Genomic DNA, 20,829 nt, shown 5'->3' on the forward strand with positions numbered 1-20,829 from the left:
CCCTCAAGAAAGGATTGTCTGCATTCAATATACATTATACAAGCTTTTGAAAAATCGGTCACACTTAAAAAAAGTTAACCGTTGCCCGCCAAATCAAAAAGTTCGTTTAATTTATTCTATGTTTTATTTGCTTTCTGTAAATTATTATCATTTGTTCAATATGTTCATGCGATAAATAAGTGTTTAAATTAATTAAATAAAATTAAAATAATAACTTTACAGTGTGTGCACAATTTAAACAATTATTTCGGGTCTCGTGTGATTTACAATCGAGTTAAATAAAATATAAAAACATCGAATCGATCGGTTAGTGACTATTGGATTGTGTTCGTGTTATAAAGCTGCAGCTAGTTCGAGTCTCTCAGACGACAAATTAAAAACCAAAGTACAAATTAAGATACACGTAATTGCTAAAAGTTAAAATTGTTACTTGAAAAACAAATTTTCCAAAGAAACTTCGGGGACCACAGAGGAATTACATCTGGCCATTGTTTTTTTTTGTTTGTTTGTTGCATCGTCCCAAAAAATACATTCAATTGACTATAAAAAACTCGTACTATAATATTTGCAAAATACACAAGATACAAAAGGTTCAGGCTATCTACTCCGACTTTTGATTTGTTTAACAATTACTCTGGCTTTCGAGTGATATGCGTTACATCATTTGTGGTTTGCCGTTTTTTTTTTAACAAATTACAAATTAGATACGTTTTTTGTTCGCATTAATTATGAGCACAATAATAGGATTAACAAATAATATATGTATACGTAGGTTTATGCTTTAGATTTGTTGTTGTTGTTGTTGTTATTGAAACTTAGAACTAAAAAATAATGTTTGAAACATTTTTCAAAATATTCTCTCTCCCTCTCTCATCTGCATTCTTCATTCTTTGTGTTGTTTGTGGGTTTTTCTTTCGTTAACAATAACAATTTAATAATTGGAAGCACTGCTCTAACAATCCCAATAAGTGGATTGCACATTTTTCGAATACATTTCACAAAACATGTTTTTTTTATTATTAATTTGACAATAACGAAAGCAGCGCTCACAAAGAAAAAAAATTTGGCTGAAAGTTTGTATTTGGATTTGGACCTCCGTTCGAAAAGTATTTTATGTTTGTTTGTTTTTTTTTTTTTTTTTAGTTGGGTTGTTTATGTTGTAACTGAATTTGCTGATGGTTGGTTGCTAGCCCAGTTGATATGCTGTTGGCCACTTCAGATGGGACGCGTAAAGTTGGCGGGGAAGAGTCCCTTTTCGGTGGTGCCCTCCTTTTGACCCATTAGCCAGCCCTCCTCCTGCAAATTGGCAATAAAGAACTGCACTCAATATAGACAGGAAGTGCGGAGATCTGCATTTGGCGCGGAGGGGGAAACTAGCGCGTGCAAAGCTCAAGGAAGAGTTTATCTTCGGATGCCGAAGTTCGGGATATTCCCTTGCAGATATGTTATATTATTTTTAGAAACATTTTAAGCTTTGTCAGCTTTTTAAGCTTAGTCAGATAGTAAGTTATGATTAAAACACAATCTGCAAGGAATAAGAAGGCTGTGTAACAGTTTTACGCAATCGACTTTACCTGATCCTCGGGATCGTCGTACTCAATAACGCGAATAAGGTCACCGATCTCAAAGCTCAGTTCATCCACATCCTCTTTGACATAGCCATAGGTGGCCTTCACCCGGTAAAGAACACCTTCCGGCAAATCAGCGGTATTGGCATCTGTTTAGAGAGAAATAAATGATAACCAACTTAAGATCTATTGACAAGTTTTGAGTACCAAAACCCTGACTCCGTACGTCACACACACACACAGTGCACATCGAAAGTGGCATAACCGAGTTTAGTAGACAAAGGCACGCAAAGAACAACGTAAAGGCAAATCCTGGCCAAAAAGGTGTTAGTACGGTGTAGCGCTTTCTCAGGCTTTTCATTTGGGCTGTTAGTTTTTCTCTTTTCAGTGGGATGAAAAAGTTGGTCTCAAAACTGAAGCAACGAACGTGCAAGCAATGATAAATTGTTTAATGGGTGATTAATATTATTATATAGTATTTTGATAGTTGTACGATAACCTACGTGTTGGAATCCCGAATTAAGACAACATGAAGTGACTTAGTCCAAAAACTAAAAGGGTACTAAATGAAAATACAAAAGAGAGAGAGAGAGATGCACAGCCCAGGAAATGATATTGGGATCCTGCTATTGTGGATGCTCCAAGCAGCATGCCACACAATCGCTTTTTTTTTTTTTTTTATGTTTACAATACAATACCAAATACAGTAAGACCTCAGTTTTTAGACGACAAATTCACACAGGTAACTAAGGCTTAGATTACAGAGTATTAGACGTGATCCTTCAAAGGATGCAAAGAGATAGTTGAGTATGTGTGAGGAAGTACTACATACAGAGTGTGATAGATAGAAAGCGATTTTGAAACACCCAGTGGACTCGGTTTTTTATCGAGTTTTTTACTCACCAGCGGGCACCTCGTAGATGCGTTCGTCATCATCCTCAAACGGATTCTTATTTAGATTATTTACGCTGTGCCTATTAACTACGGGTACTGGTCTACCTTTCTGACTTGTGCCTGTGCTGGTCTTAGTATCTGAATTGGATGTATCTGATTTTGTTACTAAATTATCTGTATCTGTTGATGTAACTAAGTGCTGGGTGACTGTTTCTGTTACTGTTGCTGTTGATGTTGCTGTTGTGTCATTACCTAATTTCTTCTGCTTGTGCTCCTCGATGGAGTTGCCATTATTGGCCGCCGCCTCGGCAGCAGCTTCTGCATTCGATGTGGTTGTTGGTAGTTCCTTGGGATGTTTACCACCTTCCTTGGCTATCGAGGGTTCATTGTTGTTGCCATTGATTTGGGGAGGTGCTGTTTTTGGGGCGGCAGGTGTTGCTTCTACTGGTGCGGCTGCTGCTCCTTCTGTTTCTGATGGCTTCACTTCACTGACCACCACCTTCTCCTCCGTGGGCGATGTCTGCGTGGTTGTGGTTGCCTTGGCACTCGCATTCGTACCACTCAACTCGGGACGCTCCACTGATTTGGTGGTTACCCCATTCTCCGTGGGACTGCTGGGCGTGGCAGCTGCTACTGTTGCTACTGCTGCTGGGGATTCCGGAGGCGGTTCTGGTGTTGAAGAAACTGAATCAAATCGTGGCTCTTGCAGCGACGAGCTGGTGGATATCGCTAATTGTTGTGTCGTTTCGCGTGTTTTTATTTTTTTTGTTTTATTTTATTTATACGTTTTTGTTGTTGTTGTTGTTTGTGATGTTTGTTTGATTGTCAGATGCGTTTTGTTTTGTTTGTTATTTTCATTCAATTTGGTTTCGTTTTGTTTTGTTTTGTGGTTAGCATCATCATTCCAAACAAAAGTTTAAATAAATAAAAAAAGAGAGAAAACAAATCAAATAAAACTCAGGACATGCAAGTTAGGGCAAAGAGTAGGTTTCTCAAAACTCAATCGAAACTTTTGAAAAGCAACAAAGAACATGCAACATTCCATTTGTCAGTCGCTAGCAACCTGGGATATCTCATTTGCATGGCTTCTCCAAACTCAACTTTTAATTGGTTAAAAAGTAGATATAATAGTTTATAAAACCCATATATATAGTAGTATATATAACAAGATTAAAGCTAGCCCAGATCGCCAGACCGCCGCCAACAATTTCGTCTTTATTTACAAGCTAAATTGTCTACAAATGGAATGTTTTCGCAATGCCAGTGGTGGTTTTTTTTTTAGGTAAAATTTAAAACAAATAGTTAACAAAATTAGTTGCCAATAATAAAAAATAACAATTAAATCAAAAAATTTCATATAAATTGCCAAAAACTTGAGCGAAGTCATCCTCGTAGGGGTACAGTTCATAGAGTATATGCAGATTATATAGTGCGATTATCAGATATTGATATATATATCTATACATTCTATATATTGTGTATTATATTGAGTTCTTTATCATATAGTACATCGAATCAGAAATATATATTTATACTTTAATGGATTTTTTGCATATGATATTTGGTTTGTTGTTTGGTTTTTTTTTTGTACAGTTTTAAGCAATTTATAATGATTATTTTTTGTTTTTCGTTAAAGAAAAGACGTGGAAAATCAAGGAAAAGCAAAGAAACAAAAGATTTGATAAATAACAGAAAATACTTAGGTTTCTCATGGGAGAGATATATAGTAAGATATATAGCAGAAAATCAGTTTAGAAAAACCTGATAAAAGGACTTACGGCTGTTTGCCAAACTGGAGCCACCGTTTGTGGTAATTTGATTCTGATAGTTGCTGTTGATGTTGGCATTGTTTAACTTATTCACTGGCGACTGTACTGGACTCGATGTCTTGATGGGATTGCCTACATTCAAAAGGTTAGCTATAGTATGTCATATTTAATTATAAGTCTGGACAGCCTTACTTGTCTGTTTGCGTAGCGTATTAGAGCCGCGTTGCGATTCTGTGGCCAATTTGTCGACGATTGCCTCCAACTCCGAATAGATCTGGTAGCGAAAAGAGGAGATAAATTTGTATAAGTTGCTTGTGTTTACTTAGACAGTAGACGTCATAACAATAGTATTGTTTATTAAAGGAAAATTCTTAGAAAAATATTTGTAAAATTATATAAAACGCCTCCAGAAGTCAAAACTTTCCTTAAGTTAGGAGCAAAGTCTAGAAGTTTCTAATCTTTTTTCTTTAATTTACATTTCTTTTAAAATCATTCCAAGCTATTTTTTGATCCCACGTCTCATTCAATACCCACCTTAGCCGTTTCGTTGTGGAACACCTGTTCTGTGGCGAAAAGCGTCTGCAAGTTGGTGACCAGAAACAGTATCCTTGAGTCGTATAAGGCAGGCAGCTCATCGTGCAGTTCCGTGTTCAGGATTTCGTAGGTGCGTCTGGCCTCCTCAAGCTGTTCGCGTCCTTTGGTTAGCTAAAAGTTAAACCCAAAGTTAATATAAAACAAAATTTTTAAGTAATAAGAAAACTCACTTTAACATCATCTTTGCGCTTGTTGGCATTGGCCTGCAGATTCTGGAACGAGTGACGTTGGCCATCGTAGTCAATCAGCTTGCGGTTGCGCTTCTCCACTTTTTTCTGTTAAACATTTCACACATATTATAGATTTGCTTTATAAATTAGTAATAAATAAACATTACCTTCATTTCAGGAAACTGTCCGGTGTATGTGTTGAGCGGAATGAGGACTTGATCCCCCAATTTGTGCGCAAAGTCCGCCCACAGGCTCTCCGAGGCGCCCGTCTGTGCCTGCAACGCATCGTAGCCGCTCCATTGTGGCTCGTAGATCTCGCAAACGGCATCCATCAGCGACTTGGAGGCGGTTTGTGCAGCTGTTTAAGTATTTTTTTTTAGATTTATATTACTAAGCAAATGAAGAGCTCTTTTAGAGTAACTTACCGCGAACACATCTTATATAGTTATTGAACTCCTTTTGTAATCTGTTGGCACTCGCCTGCTGGCGGTTGAAGTTGTTCAGATGATCGTCGAAGATTTCATCTGCGGTGCGATCTACTTTGCCCAAGTTTTGTAGAATCTTTAAGTAAAAGAAAAAAGATTTTGATTAGATAAAAGTTAAGATATTGTAGTAGAGGGGATTGGCTTTAAAAAAGATCTAAGAAGCTCTTAATTAGAGATCAAGTTGTTTGTCAACAATTTTCCTTTTTTGGCCACTTCAAATTTAAACTCTGAATTGCATTTTTTTCTTCAAATTTCTGAATGAATATCAAATTCACTATTTGTTACGTGTGGGCACGGCAAGGTCGGTCAATAGCAGCATTTTTGAGTTGAAAAATGTTTGGAATGTGGGCAGCATTAAACTCGGCTTGAAGTAATTCAGTCATGCCTTCCACTCAACGGAACCACAAATGGCCCAAAAATAAAAATAAAATAGAATTATTTTGCAATTGTTGGCGCGGCTGATTTGTTGTTTTTTCTTGGTGTCGGAAAATAGAAAAACTCGCTAAATCTGTTGGCACATGCGGATCTCCGCAATCTATAGCTTATCGCTGGCAACAGTTTATCCACTTCAATGTGTGTTAAAAATGCCGCTGTCAACGGCATTTGGGTTAAGAACGATGTTATACTTATTTTTCTGCCTTTTTTCTGCGCCTCCGGTCAATTTGTGGCACTTATCCGTGCCACAGTTAATGGCTTTTCGACGACCAATTAACAGAACAGAAAAAAAAAACGCTGCAGAGAAAAAAAGATGAAAAGGGTGGCAGTGGCAGGAAATGCTGGGGGGCAGTTCTGCCTTTGGTAGTCGTCTGGCTGTACCATTGACAAAAAAAAACACTCAACCTTGTAACAGTTTTCGTCATCGTTACACTACAGAATAACGCCCACGCCTCAAAAGACTCAAAAGTGACTTGTTCACTCGGCCATCTGTGCGTATACGCAATGTGCTGGAAGATAGCCGACGATAAGCGGCGTATACTCTATTTGCTGAGATTCAACAGAAATGCTGGCCAAATATTTGAGGCCATACCAGTCCTATCTGAATTGGCCAAAAAAAAAAATGGCAGATAACAAGCCTGGCTAATTGAATTTTGCGCACAATTTCGGCAGATAAATAATTAGATATACCTGCAGGCAACTCTCAGGTGTTCATGACCATTTAAATAAATACACAGAGAGAAATTTGAATATGTTTACTAAGAGAACATTTGCAAAACTAGTAACTAGTTTATTCTATTAATATATCTTACTTTTAAGCCATAAGTGAAGCCAAAACCTATAGATTTCCATATTTTCGAAGTTTTAAAATGATTTTTCTTTTTCTGTATTTACTTTAACGATCGGAAGTTTTGATTTGGACTTCCTTTGAGGGCCAGCTTGATGTTGTTTCATCATAAAAAAAATCATTTTTTCGAGCATTTTAAGCCCCGTTATGAGCGATTGACAAATGAGCCGCGACATGTGGCACGCATATGGAATTAGCCAAGTCAGAAGGAAAGGTAAGAATGCCCCTATGAACGAGAACTTGAAATGCCCTAACACGTGCAAGCATATCTTATCTATGAGTTACTTAAAAGAGTTACTATTTATTATTTTATAGTCCAGTTCCGTGATGTTCTATGCTAATACCTAAAGTGCCAGCAATCAGTTGAATTACATTCTCAAGTGGCTAAATTGCCACAAATATTTCCATCAACTTTAAGTCAGTGTCCACACATCAGCAAGTCAAAGTTCTTTTCTTTGGCCAAGAGTAGTCAGCAAGTGCACCTTTTAAGGCCAAAAAAAAACACTATATGGCTTAAACAACAAACTGGTTGTGTTGCCTTAAGACACTTTTAATGACCATTTTCGTAATTGAAACCAAGCGGTTTGTGTTTCTGGTTAAGAACTTTGTTTACTTAACTTCCCTATTTGGTTGGCGATCTGTAAATCGGTTAAGTTAAGTGGGTGGAGTGGTCTGAGCTTATTGATTGTCTTATTAAAAGTTATTATCAAATTGTCTGGCTAAGAATGAAATAGATATTGTGATTATTTTGTTGCCAAGGCTGGAGTTCTTATCAGCTTCGTTTCGGTTTTCAAAAGTTAACTCAACAAGGACAGTTGTGGCTGGTCACTTCCGTTTTCAGGTTTCTCTGCTTTTGTAGTTTCTTTTTCGGTTAAAGCCATGTGTAATTTCTGTCACATTTTGCGTCATTCTTGGTAATTTTTTTTTTTTAGGTATATATTTAGAGACGCGCATATATAGTCTCTGTATAAGTGGAATGTCTGTCTCGGCAGATTTTGTCATTTATTTAAAAACTGACGTCGCTCTAACCCGCCTTCTGTTCTGCTCTCTCTCTCTCTCGATCTCTTTCGATCTCTTGCCAAAAATCATATTTGTATGCCTAGACTGGTCTATATATATAGATATATATGTTTGATGTATTCCTAATACGATATGAAACACCCATGCAACATGTGCGTTGCCTTCTTTCCACGCGGGGGATCCCGACCACAGACCAAAAATGGGTCAAATAAAAGCCTAAAGTTTGGTGGCTAATAAACTTGTAACCACGAAAAGGTTAAGCGGGCAATCAGTGTTAGTCAGAGATTCGATACCATATGGGTTAACTACCCACACGGGAAATAAAAAAGGGTATTAGAAGTCAGCTTAGTTTGAGTTTTATGTTCTAATGGGTATGAAAGTGGGTTTTAGGAAGAAGTTAATGTTTTTAGATCAAAGAAAATGTGTTTATAATAAAAACGATTAACCGCACTTAATATATGATTTTAAATCTGAATATTCAAACATTTTCTCTTAGTGCACTCTTAGGGGAACCTGCATTTTAACGTGGGCTTAACTTTAGGGTAACTTACGGTTAACCAGTTTGGCTGTCTGGCAACAGAAACAGAAAAAGAAACCAAAACTGAAACAGCAAAAGCAACGACCTCGAAGACAGTGGAAAATGACTCGTTTTGGTATGTTTTATGTGCAACACTTTAGGCGTAGGATGTGGGTCGTAGGATGAAAACTGAACTGAAATGGATGACAACATAGCGAGGCACAGCTGTTGGGGATTCGTTCTGCTGGTAGCAGGGAATCAACTGCAAAATCTAATGAAATGAAACGGAACGCTCAGCGAAGTGCAAACAAACAAAAGTTAAGTGCACATCGGCAATGTTGAGAGAGGGGAGGAGGAGGGATATGTGGGGCATGTTCATTCGCATTTGGCCATAAGCAGACGTTGGCCCAGTTTGCCAGGAATGCACAGTGGCAGACAGTGCCAGTTGCAAGTGAGACCCACATAACCAAGCAACAAGTCTATTACATGAAGTAGGCATGGGGGATACTCTATGGATGGTGTTTATTTACTTTGTTTAATAAATATATATATATCAATCTCTTGATTATTAAGGCATTTTCTTACAGTTAAAATGGTCTAAAAATAACTTTAAAGAAGTCTTCGGAAAGCACAAAAAATGTGATTAATTCTTAATGAGCAACGACAAGCTAAAATTGCTTTTGATTATTCATTTTCTGAGTAAAAGAAGACTTATAAATAATTTACTTACTGGTCTTTTTTATACTTTAATCATCACATTTTGACTTCTATATTTTATACAACAAAGAAAGATACCAAAAGCAGATAGATCTTGTATAATTTTACTACTCAAACCTTTAAGAATTGATAATAAATCAGATAAAAATCAAACTGAAAAAGGTTTTTATACTATCACAAATCTTTTCTTTATATTCTTTGATTTATTTTAACCTTTAACTTAATATATATATATACCCAATATCTCATATATACCCCAACTTCTCCCTACAAACTCCCTCCTAGTTGATAAACCCCATGTCTACCCTACACACAAATCACTGACTAGAGAAGGTTTTAAAACAAGTAAAAGATATACAGTTGTAAGCAGGCAAGTACATAGCTACAAGTATCTAACGATATATATATATATATACAGTATCTACATTGTCTACTTATACTGAGAACAAATAACAGACGCAGAACAATTGTGAAGAAAAACTTGTAGAAATTGGCATGAATAATGCGCCCGCCGGCGAAAAGCGAGAAAAGAGAAAGGGGATGGATGGCAGGAGAGGAGAAATGGCTAGAGAAATGTGGAAATGTGCCATGCCATGGGTGAGGGTGAGGGAAAAGTAAGGAGGGAAAAAAAGCACTGAGAAAGCAGTGGGGAAAGGAGGAAAAGGGGCCGCTGTCTAGAGATCACTGTGCCCAAAGAAGACTTTTTAGCCGGGCCAACGCGGACCCTCTTTCGCCTTGTGCCAGTGTTGAGGCCGCCCAGTTTAATGACATGTTTCTATAGCTAAATACAGTCAACAAAATGGCAAAGTGATTGAAAAATTAAAAAGTACTAATCTTGTATATATTAAATATTAATTTAGTTTTAGGAAAAGTCTTTTTAAATCTATGTTTCTAGGGATTCTTACTGCTAAACTCCAATCAAGTTTCTCTTAGTGCACCTTGGCACTTGTATCTCAGTATTGGCAACTATATAAGAATGTATCTGTGTTGGCCAAGCCAGAGACCTAACCTATTACCACAAAAGTACATTTTTCTTTACCCACTTTTTCTGTTGTTGTTGTTTCTGGGTAACTTGTTGCCCCGTTTGGTTAGCGGTGCTTATTGAGTCGATGATGACAGCGAAATATTATTTGTGGGCAGTAACCGGTTTTGGCACCTCGTCCAGACTATCCCCAACCCAAACCCCACTGAAACGCCACCCCCGAGAGTCATGTGACAGAGAACTGACATATGGTTATGGTAATTGCGATTAATAATGACTTCAAATGGTTATTAAGCTCGCATTAAGACGGAGACTGAAAATGAAAACTTAAATGGACACAGATTTCTTACATATGTAAATCGAATTCCGTTGCGCAACAACCGATGAACGAGATATCAATTCCCATTACCATTTTGCATAATCTTTGAGGCTCTCATTTCTGTGCTGTCTGTGAAGTATCTATATGTATATATATATATATATTTTATTCCATCGCTTTCTTTGGTCAAATCGGCTCAGGCAAGTGGAAAGTGAAACTCGTTTTTGTACTCGTAGAAAGTTCGAATCGCGGCTGGCAAGAAGGGAGGAATCGTGGCAGCCGTAGAAAACTAATATTTATCCCACATGCATCCACGGATCGGAGAATATGAGTAGCTAGTAGATAGTTTGTTAGCTCGTCTCTTGTCATGTGATTTATCAATTAGCATTAACCATTGGCCATGCCAGAAGAAAATCCAACACAGCTTGGCCCGCGGAAATTTCGCTGGATTCTAGTAGTCAAATCTGGGGAGTTGGCTTGCTAATTAGTAGAGAAATCTTTCGCCAAACGAGTTTGGGAACTGGGAAAGGCACTTAAAAAAAATGCATAATTTCGAGATGATAAATCGAATATTTTCTACAACATTTTTAATGGTATTTTAATATTAATCCTCTGTTAATTAAAAACGGATTGTTTTTCTCTTGAGAGGGCTATGGAAACTTCAATGGAAAACTCGTAATATTATATCTTAGGCTAATAATACGAGTATCTAGGTAATAGCTATATATCTATCTATGAATTATTTCCAGATTTTACATTCAGATCTCTCCCCTACAATATTTTATTGCAAACTGAATTGATAATCAACTTTTTTTATGCTAATTTCCTTAATTGAGCCCCGGCTATAAAGACCTTTGTTTTGATCCCAAGCACTTTCGTTTGGCACTGCATTTGGAATGGAAAACGTTTTCACTGAACCAAGCCAAACATTTGCTCTCGTTGTTATTTCGAAATAAATAGAAAATAGAAAACATGCCCGGGCTAATTGCAAGTGGCATACGAATGGGCCAAGTAAACAGAACTGGTCAACTTAAAAAATATAAAAAAAATAAACCTTAAATAAAGTCAATGAATTCCCCCAACTATCCCACAAAGAGAAAAGTTTTCACAGACCAAAAAAAAAAACAAATTAACAATTAATAAATAGAAAGAGAGGGGAACCCAGCCGGATATTGGGTAGAGAACAGGTTTTAAGTTTAATTTTTATATCATTATCGGTTTTGTACGATTAATAAACAAAAAATAAAGCTTCCGCTGAGCACGCATTTGGCGACAGTTATTTAAGCTCAGCTGTGTATCTCTCAGATACTCAGATACTTTTATATAGCTAGACAAAAGCCGCACAATTATTGTCGTTTCAGCAGCTTGCAAGATTATTGCATGGCGACAGGTTTTTCTGTTTTTTTTTTTCATTTTTTCATTTTTTCACTTAGCTAAGTGTGCATTTACTATCTGGTTATGTAACGTCAAGAATTTTTCACCGTTTTCGGTGATCACGTCTTGCAAAGTATATATCACGTGTATATCTCTCTCTGGACAGGTTTTTAAGTAAATAAATCATAGTCAGAGGCAAGCCGCCTAGTCAAAGAATGTGACATTTTACTAAAAAAAGAGATTAAATTATATGACTAATATTAATAAATCTTTATTTATCTCTTTAATGGTGACTAATTTATAATGTGTTCTAGTTTTTCTGTAATATTTTTTGGTTTTTACTCAACATTTCACCTTCAACTTTTCAAGAGAACACTTTTTTGGGTTACACAATTTGTGTTATAGCCCTGCTAATCGATCACAAGATCTTGAGAAAACCGAAAAGCACACATCGAACATGTTCTCGTAAGTCGGCTCACAGATATTTGTGAATGCGGTCAAATCATGAGCGAATACTTAGCACTACTTAAATGTATTCCCAACCGCATGTAGTTGGTATCTTTATCTTACTATCATTGTATCTTTCTAGCTCGTTTAGCATTATAGCGCAAAGTGAACTCATTCAAGTGCCTGTCATTTAAAGATCATTCAAGAAAACTCAAAAAACTCGAAACTCCACGTGATTTGCATAGATAAACAGGAATAACAAACTCATAGATACTTTATGGCACGTGACGAATTTGGATGTCTAATGCGGAAAATCACTAAACAGATCGTTAGCAAATCGTCGACAGAATCACTGGGCCATGAAAAACAGGTCAAGAGCATTGGAAATGGAGTACAAAATTTGTAATAAAAATGTAACATTTGCCTGCCATTTACCCATTGAGCTATAAAAACTATGCAGCTTAAGGGCCCTTCAGTTCCATCTGATATCGCGATGATTGCATAACATGGTCACGGTTAACCCATACATCTCTCTTTTTTTCCCCCTTATATATAGTGTGAATAAACTCCAGCGAATAGTTAAAACAAAACAAAACGATTTCGCTGATAAGAAAGTATATAGAAAGATTGGAATTTCTGTTGCGAATTCCATTTCATTACAGAAACCATGAAACGCAGGCTTATCAGTTGAAATTACTTGGGTTTCATGCTATAATAGTCAAATCTCAATGATAAGAGAATGAGTTTTTCATTTATTTTTTGCCACAATCAATGCCAAATATCAAGCATACGTCATGTTGGCCAGACTTAAATTTGGAAATCAATCGTATTCTCCTGATAGCAGCAAACGTTTGCCTAGGCAATTGAAAACTAATGATAAGTAGGGAAAAATAATTGCTATATAGAGAAAAACAGAAGAGCTTACAGCACGCATCACTGCCGCTTGACATTTACTTATTTTCCAATCTCTTCTCTTACTCTTTTCTCGCCTATTTCTCTTCGTTTTTCACTTACGTTTCGCAATTGCAAATTGTGCAAAAGTCAGTGAACTGCTTTTAATTACAAATCCACGCAGCTGCTAGCTGCTGGCTGGCTGCTGAATTACAAAAATATTTACAAAACGCTGGAACCAAAAAAAAAAAACTACAGCATTTTCCACTTGATCGATCGAAAACCGAAAACAGCTTAAGAGAAAATGCACTTTTGCTGATTTCCTAACATTCAACATTTTCTAAAACATACCAATACGTTTTTCTCACATTAGTTTTCGTAGATCAAAGAAAAGACAATCCCAATTGAACTTCCATTTGCATTTTTCGTGCTACGTTTTTAATGCATTTTCCAAGAATCAAGTCGAAAAAATTATACAATTAAAATGATAAACACGAGTGAAAACCGCAGAAACCACTTGTTAGCTAAATTATGCAACTGACATTGAAAAAGTCAAACGTAGATAAATGCAGCAGCACCAGCAGCAGCCGTAGCCCTCTGTGAACGTGAACAGTCAGTGCCGTGTAAATCTCATTGAAATTAACTACTTCCCCAGGCAAAGTCCCCCTTTGCTTCCCTTTGGTATCTCGAAAATTGCATAAAAACGCTTCCAGAGCGTTGGAAAATTGCTCATAACCTCGACTAGAGTGGCGGGAAATCATCTGCGCGAGTGCATTTTGCTTTGATGCCATCATGAGGCTCAAAAGGTTGCGGGGGAGATCTAACAATTGTCCCTGATTGGGCAATAGCAGAAAACTCGGCAAATAGCAATGGTTGTGCTTGTAAAAAAATGAAATAAAATGCGAAGGTTTCCAAACAAGCGGCACGAATGCGCCCCCTGCTGCCTGAAAGATGAAATGCTGCAGGTGCTACAGTGAGAGAAAATATCGATTGAAAATGATTATCGATAAATTTAAATGTTAGGAATGGTAAAGAGGTTAAATCAAGACAAACTTATTAAATGGTTAAGATAAATGTTATTTTTAATATAAAATATTAAATTTGTTATAAATTTATTTTATTTAATATTTAATAAATAAATATAATCCACCAATAATCTTACATGTGCTTACAAAAATCTCATGAAAATTAACATAATTTTCTCTCTCTGCACTGCACAAAAAAGCGGGAGCCTATGGGGTTCGAAGCCCGATGCAAATTTTGAACTATGCTAATTCCGATGCTAATACCCAAATACACACACACACACACTGGCAGCAAAATTCATTTGAGCGTAACAAGCGCGAAAAAAAAAAACACAAGCCAAAATGAGAACAAAACAATTAAGCTGAAAAGCACCCAATTTTTACGTAACAAACTGCGATAAAAAGAAAGTTTCTCACATCTAAATATGTAGATTTCGCTGCATTTGCATATGCATTTTCATTTCAATTTGCATTTGCATTTTTCATTAATATATATTTTTTTTAATTTATAAATTATAACCAAATGATTGCGTAAGCTGAAACGCAGTTAAAGTACGCTAAAACCGGTCTCACAAATCCAACCAAAACAAAAGTGCAAAATATAAAAATAATTATTATAACAAGTTAACTGGCAACACTTTCGCAGTATGAGAAGTGGGTTCCCATGTCCTGGCACTTGACTTATTTTTTCTACTTTTTTCTTCTTTTTTTTCTATTCTTTATTACAGTTCAAAGTAGAACAACGACAACAACAACAACTGCATTAGCAAATCGCGTGCTCAGTCCTCTGTATCTGCATTTGGTATCTATTTTCCTATCTAGCCACCTTTTGTTCTAGCTTTTCCCCAGTCCTATTTCCGTATATAGAATTGCATCTGATACTTTAGTTCCCTCTGACACAGTCTTCTCGAGATACGATGCTCATGTATTATGTGCATAAGCAGATCCAACAGATCCAACTTGCAGCTCCCAGATAGCACACACACAGGTTGGTAAACTGGGCGACTCGAATTTGGAGCAACAGTTGAGGGTCAGGCAGATAAATAAAAAAGAATAAGACACTACTTGCTCTCCGAGATTAACTTTTGTATTTAACTTCTCTTTTAAATGGCGACACTTTAGAGGAATTTATACAACCTGCTGGTGTCTAATTAAGCCATGAATAATTTAATCAAAGCAGCAAGTACATGGGAATGTTTTTAGTAAGCAAGCTAGCTAAATCACGGCTGGAATTTACATCTTACAATTTTCAAACGGTGAATATTTCTTGAAATTCTTTATACTTCTGGAAAGTAATTCCCATTTTAATAATGAAATGTACGAAAGGGTATGAGAAAATACCATTAACTTTGGAAATATTTGTTTTAATTTAAATTTTTATAGAAGAACAAGTTCTTTTCAAAATTAACTAAGAGTCAGTCATAAGAACATAAAGAAAAATATAGTTCATTAAGTCAAATCATCATGAACTAGCCATAAAACTGATATATTTAGCAAAACAAAAAGATAAGAACATAAATCTGCTACGTTATTATCAGCAGAAAATATTTGATAAAGTAGAAAGATACAAATGTTAAATATTTGAAAAATTATTTATAAACCTAAGAAATATTTTATCTTAGTTCTCTAAGATATGCATTCTTTGGGTCTCTTTCTATTATACTTCCAAAGAGTAAACCCTACAACCCCTATATATCACCCCTTTGTCTTCAAGAAAACTTGTGTTGTTATGCTAATCTACAGCCCAACGTTTAAATAAACAAACACAAGATATCAAAACTCTAACACCAAATCTAACAAAACCAAACAAAAGGGCAATGCCAAAGAATTCTAATGTAAGAACTCTATGAACTTGTAGTCTCGAGTGGGCAAGGTGAGACCCATTGAGAATATGAAGTCCCAGTTCGATTTCCGATTATCAGAATCGATGGTGAAGAGTGTGTGTTGAGTGAGTGAGCTAATAAAGTATTACGTATACGACCTGTGGCCGTGTGATTTTTCAAGTAAGTTTAGGCCATACATATGCGCCGCACCGCTCGTTCATTTTGGATTCGAGTGTACAAAAATCGACATCGACAGTAATTGACCTTGCGTCTTTTCACGCGCCACACATTTTCCAAAAGTTTGTTTTCGTTTTTCTTCTGCTTGTGGTTGTTGTTGTTGTTTTTTTTTTGTTTTTGGGTCAAACAACAAACTGCAGCTTTAAATAGAACTTTAGGGGGTTAATCATATATGTAGAGAGAGAGTTTCATGACTAACACTTGAACTTCACACCCAATTACTTTATCTTTTTTGGTTCATATTTTTTCTAAGGAAAACTGCACAATTGTGCACTTTAATGAGGCAAAGTGAGCAAAGAGCAGCCGATGTGAAGTAATTCCAATTGTTATGCAATCAAAAAGTGACACAAAAGACTCAGCTCCTCCGTTTCCTTCACTTTCATTGCACGATTGTTGGCAATTTCAATAATTGAGCACTCTTTTTTCCTCGTTTTTTAATAAGCTTCAGTGTGTATAACTTTCAACAATCGCCATCTGTCGCATTATTGTATCTATATCTTTATTTAGTATCCGTCTCTGACATTTAGATTGCTTCACGCTCGATTAAGTAGAGCCATTCAATAGGAGCTATCTGTGGTCAGTACTTTTCAAAAAGTAATACGCCCCTTTTCGGATATGTAAAGGGGGCGTAACACCAGACTACACTTGATTATTTATTGAGCGTATATAAAATGATATCTGTAGATATATAATACAGCCCCTCGAAAGTCTCAAACTGCACTGTCAGACATTTAAGCTACCTAAATGTTAACATTTTTCCCTCTTGAAGTCAGCCGCCGCATGTTTCCACGTATCTGTTAGGTTTTTGATAGCTTAGCTTTGAATTTCGAGCTGTTTGGTTTTATTGGGAAATTGTTTACAAGCGAAAACTGATATTAAATTGATTATGTATTGATGGGATCAGCATTTAGAAAGGGTTTAATGTTTTTTGGATGTTTGGTGAAAAGGAAACTAAAGAAGTTGTGGGAATTGTCTATGGCAGCAGAATTTTCAGTTATTTTTTTTAGCTCTTTTAAAGTTTCAATAATAAAATATCTTTTAGTTCCAAGAAAAGGTTCAATATTTCAGTATATCTAAAGTATAAAGTAACGTTTGAGATATATCACTTATATTTCAAATTAACATTAAATTTATCAAATATTTAAAAGAAAAGATGGCCAATACTAAGGCTAAGCCTAAAAGACATCAAATCCGATCATATCAGAATATTTTGTCTTAAATTCCTTAACGGAACACTTGTAGGCCCAATTTTCTATATTTATCAGCTATAAGAATTCTAGTAATCGCAATTAACAACGAATTTCGCATTGATTTTGAATCACAAAGACTAGAGGATGCTGCTGTATAAATAAAAACCCAAAAACAGTTGACATTTCGTCGGCATGCAACAAGAAGTTCAATATGCAACAGGCAAGTTTGGATCGAAGACTGCCAATAAAATGTCAATCGACGGTGCTGATGCACTGCATCGGGCCAAAATTACCAATGCGCGGAGGGGGGGAATTGAAAGCCGCAAGGGGAAAGCACATTTTGGCAGCTGTTGGTGCGGTGCTGCTTAAAAATAGAAAAATAGCCAGGGAAACGAAAATAAAAACAACAAAAAATAAGCAAGAAAAGCAGCGCGGGCGAAATTTTGTGTGCTTTCCCCATTGCTCCACCCATTCGCCAAATAGAAAACTTAGAAACAAGTAAAGAAAAACTAAAAGTATGCGTAGAGTTATAAAACAAAAGCCCAATATACTGCGATATATATGTATATATAAGTATATGTATAATGCTGAGTAGATCTCTGAGAAGAGCAAGATCTATTTAAAGATTGACTACTGGCAGGAAAAGCTACGACGACGGCGACATTTTCACGCGGCTGACTGGGAAATTCAAACGCACCTCATCTCAAATAAAAATGTATCTAGGCATCTACTAGATGCCTGCTCAATGTGTCTATGTGTGTGTACGAAGCGCTTGACAAGTTTTCTCTGGCGAGAAGAAGCTCGATGTGAAAAATCACAAGCACAAAATTTCGAAAAAGAAAAAATTGAGCACACGCCATGCGAAATAATAAAGCTATGTGAATTCCGCCCAGAGAACGAAATTTGTTAAAAATAAATTTCAAAATTTCCTAGAGACCAAAATTAAGAAATAAACTAGACCAGAGAGCCGGGCAGCCTGGCAAAATCAAAAAAAGTTTTTAGGGAGTTAACTGGGTCTTTTATTGACACCAAAAGGGGGATACATAAATCCATGAAATATAGAAAGAATCTATTGAAAATCAAAAGAGTTTAACATTAAACTAATACAAGTTAAAGCTGCTAAAATTAGTGCGAGTTTCGCCTTTTACTTCAATGGAATAAAATTAAATTTTAAACCGAGTTGCTTCTTAATGTTGGAAGGAACCTTTTAATTTTAAAGAAATTTCGCTTTTATTTTTAATATCATTACTTTAATCTTACTAAAACCTCAAAAACCTTAAGTCAAATTCACTAAACTAAAACCACTTCCTGATAAAAAAAACCAACTCTCCAAATCCCATGCTTCTAAAACCGATTCACAGTGACATTTAGTCGAGGAATTTGTGGTTCCAAGTTTAATGACCAAGCGCACACGAAGCATCGCCACTTCTCAGGTCGCATCCCAAAAAAAGAAGACCTCAAATACCAACGAACTTTTAGAAATCAGTTCCAAATGCCAACAGCTCAACTCTCACACGGATATACATAGAAATCAATATAGAGGCTAGAGTATGGTTTCTATAGCACTGGGGATCGAGAGATTACAGCATTTTTAGCCGCCTAACCACTCTGGAGATCTTGGAATGCGCCAGTCGAACCACAACCGAACCAAAAGTAAAGTGAAGTGAAGGCATCTAAACCCGTTTTTGGGTCAGCTTTTACACGTTGTTTGGGCCAACTTTATTGACATTTCGCCGCATCGAACGCAACAAAAACAACAATAATATTAATTCAACAACAACACAACTTTCACTTGTACGCATCGCGGCGGAAAGATGAAAAACATTCAAAAACTCCAACAGGCGCATCTCATGAATGGGAAAGATGAAAATCATCATCGAAGAAGCTGGAGATTGAGATTGGCTCGAAATACTGCGACAGGTGTCAGACATTCTCTCCGCATCTTCTGAGTGATTTACTTTCTGAGGGAAAAGCTCCGTGGGAGGTGCACAATAGTTTTCTCGTAGGCTTTATTACACCACTAACTTTGACACCATTATACAAAGTGATTTATTGCAACGTGTAAAAAACAAATTTTAGCATAATTAATAGTTGAAAACTAAGTTAATGTGTCACTTCTTTAGGGGTAGCAGGTGTAAACTTTTTCAATTTGAAAACAAAGAAAAAATTGACACTTTTTTAAAGTTTAAAAAACTTTGTTTAACAACAAATAAAACAAACAAGTTTAAGTTTTTTAAACTGAAAATATCCTGACATTTTCAATAAAAAAAATTGTATAAGTTTAGTAAGAAAGCCCTTGACTTTTAACCTGGAAATCGTTGGTGCTGTGCAAGATGTGCAAGATGACCCAACTGGATGAAAACTAGGACAGGGACACGATTTCAGCTGGAATGCTAACCATTATAATGGGGTGGATTGTTGCGGGGTGGTGCTAGTTGCACAGTTCGGTGGTGGGTTTCATGACCTTACCACCTTGCGTGGGCGTTGCAATTTGCAACGTTCGACTCCAACTCACCTTCTCCTTGGCACGTCCAGCGTGTTTTTGAACAGATTTGGCTAGCATGATGCCTTTATTCTCGGACATTCAGTAGAATTTTAAACTAGGTTTATTTTTTACTTTTATATATTAACTTTAATATCTTTTTGTATTATTATTTTTTTTTTTAGATGCACTTGACCGGGGCAACGGAACTCTTCCCTTCCTATTTATGTGGCACAACAACTGGAAAGCACAGTTTTCCGTTTGCGGGAAACTTTAAATGCACGACGATAAACAACCGAGTGTTGTGTTTATGTTTTTTAAACAAACTAAACAATATCGATGCGAATGCGGCCCCACACACTTGTTAACGGTATTATAGGTACGTGTGTATATATAAAAATATATATCTACGGGCCCCGATAATTTTTTGGCAATGCGACTTTTACGGGCGCGTCGAATTCACTCGGAATATTCAAAACAAATGGCACAAGCAGTCGACGGACGAACGGAGAAGAAAAGGCGACGAATGTGCGTGGAAGACGACAGTGATAAACGAGAGAACGCGATTTCAGCTGTCCAGTGTGACTGTGCGTTTGAAATACTGCGAAATGGCGGGTTCTCATATAATGTACTAAAAATGCAACCTGCTGGTAGACTAGAATGTGACTGCAGCAGTGACTCAAACCAAATGTTATAATTCAGAATTAGCAATAACAAATCAATTATAAATAATATACTCATTTTATTTTGAATTATTCAAAAAGCTTTCACAACATTAACCAATTTGATAAATAGTTTTAATTTTTCGAAAATATTACATTTTGTAAATACCGCTTACTCCGCTTATGAAAATGATTGTTAGCCTTTATTTTGTACTGTAATTTGATTTTTAAATATATTGTCTGTAAAAAAGAAAATTATAACCAAATTTGTTTGTAATATTTTCATTATTGAAAGTAAACAACAAGTTGTCCGTAAACAATTTTAAAACTAACTGTCTTTACCAAAAAAAGTTGGTATTTTTTATTGTGTTGAGGTATTAT

At 36.2% G+C, this 20,829-nt stretch overlaps 1 protein-coding gene across 6 annotated transcripts; it reads right to left on the minus strand.

The window, feature by feature from the left end:
* Positions 1-105: 105 nt before the first annotated feature.
* Positions 106-20,366, minus strand: LOC108112551 (myc box-dependent-interacting protein 1). Of its 6 annotated transcripts, none has more exons than XM_017222489.2 (11): positions 19,820-20,366; positions 5,421-5,556; positions 5,163-5,353; positions 4,996-5,100; positions 4,766-4,936; positions 4,424-4,505; positions 4,241-4,363; positions 2,715-3,131; positions 2,472-2,600; positions 1,575-1,717; positions 106-1,296 (listed from the first exon to the last, which is right to left on the minus strand). In XM_017222489.2, the coding sequence occupies exons 1-11, from the start codon at positions 19,886-19,888 to the stop codon at positions 1,216-1,218; spliced, it is 1,647 nt and encodes a 548-aa protein (XP_017077978.1). In that variant the 5' UTR covers positions 19,889-20,366; the 3' UTR covers positions 106-1,215. The 6 variants fall into 6 exon arrangements, with proteins under 6 accessions (XP_017077978.1, XP_017077977.1, XP_017077976.1 ...); XM_017222488.2 differs by having other exon boundaries at positions 2,715-3,191; XM_017222487.2 differs by having other exon boundaries at positions 2,472-3,191.
* Between the last annotated feature and the right edge of the window lie 463 nt (positions 20,367-20,829).

The sequence above is a fragment of the Drosophila eugracilis genome, unplaced genomic scaffold (assembly GCF_018153835.1).
Source record: "Drosophila eugracilis isolate 14026-0451.02 unplaced genomic scaffold, ASM1815383v1 contig_90, whole genome shotgun sequence".
Taxonomy (NCBI): Eukaryota; Metazoa; Arthropoda; class Insecta; order Diptera; family Drosophilidae; genus Drosophila; species Drosophila eugracilis.

Bases quoted from the DNA above. Each gene is read 5' to 3' on its own strand.
- LOC108112551 (XM_017222487.2), bottom strand. From the start codon at position 19,888: ATGTCCGAGAATAAAGGCATCATGCTAGCCAAATCTGTTCAAAAACAC. The intron at 4,937-4,995 runs GTGAGTTTTCTT...TTTAACTTTTAG, and splicing joins AGCGCAAAGATGATGTTAAA to CTAACCAAAGGACGCGAACA. The intron at 4,506-4,765 runs GTGGGTATTGAA...TTTCGCTACCAG, and splicing joins TCCACAACGAAACGGCTAAG to ATCTATTCGGAGTTGGAGGC.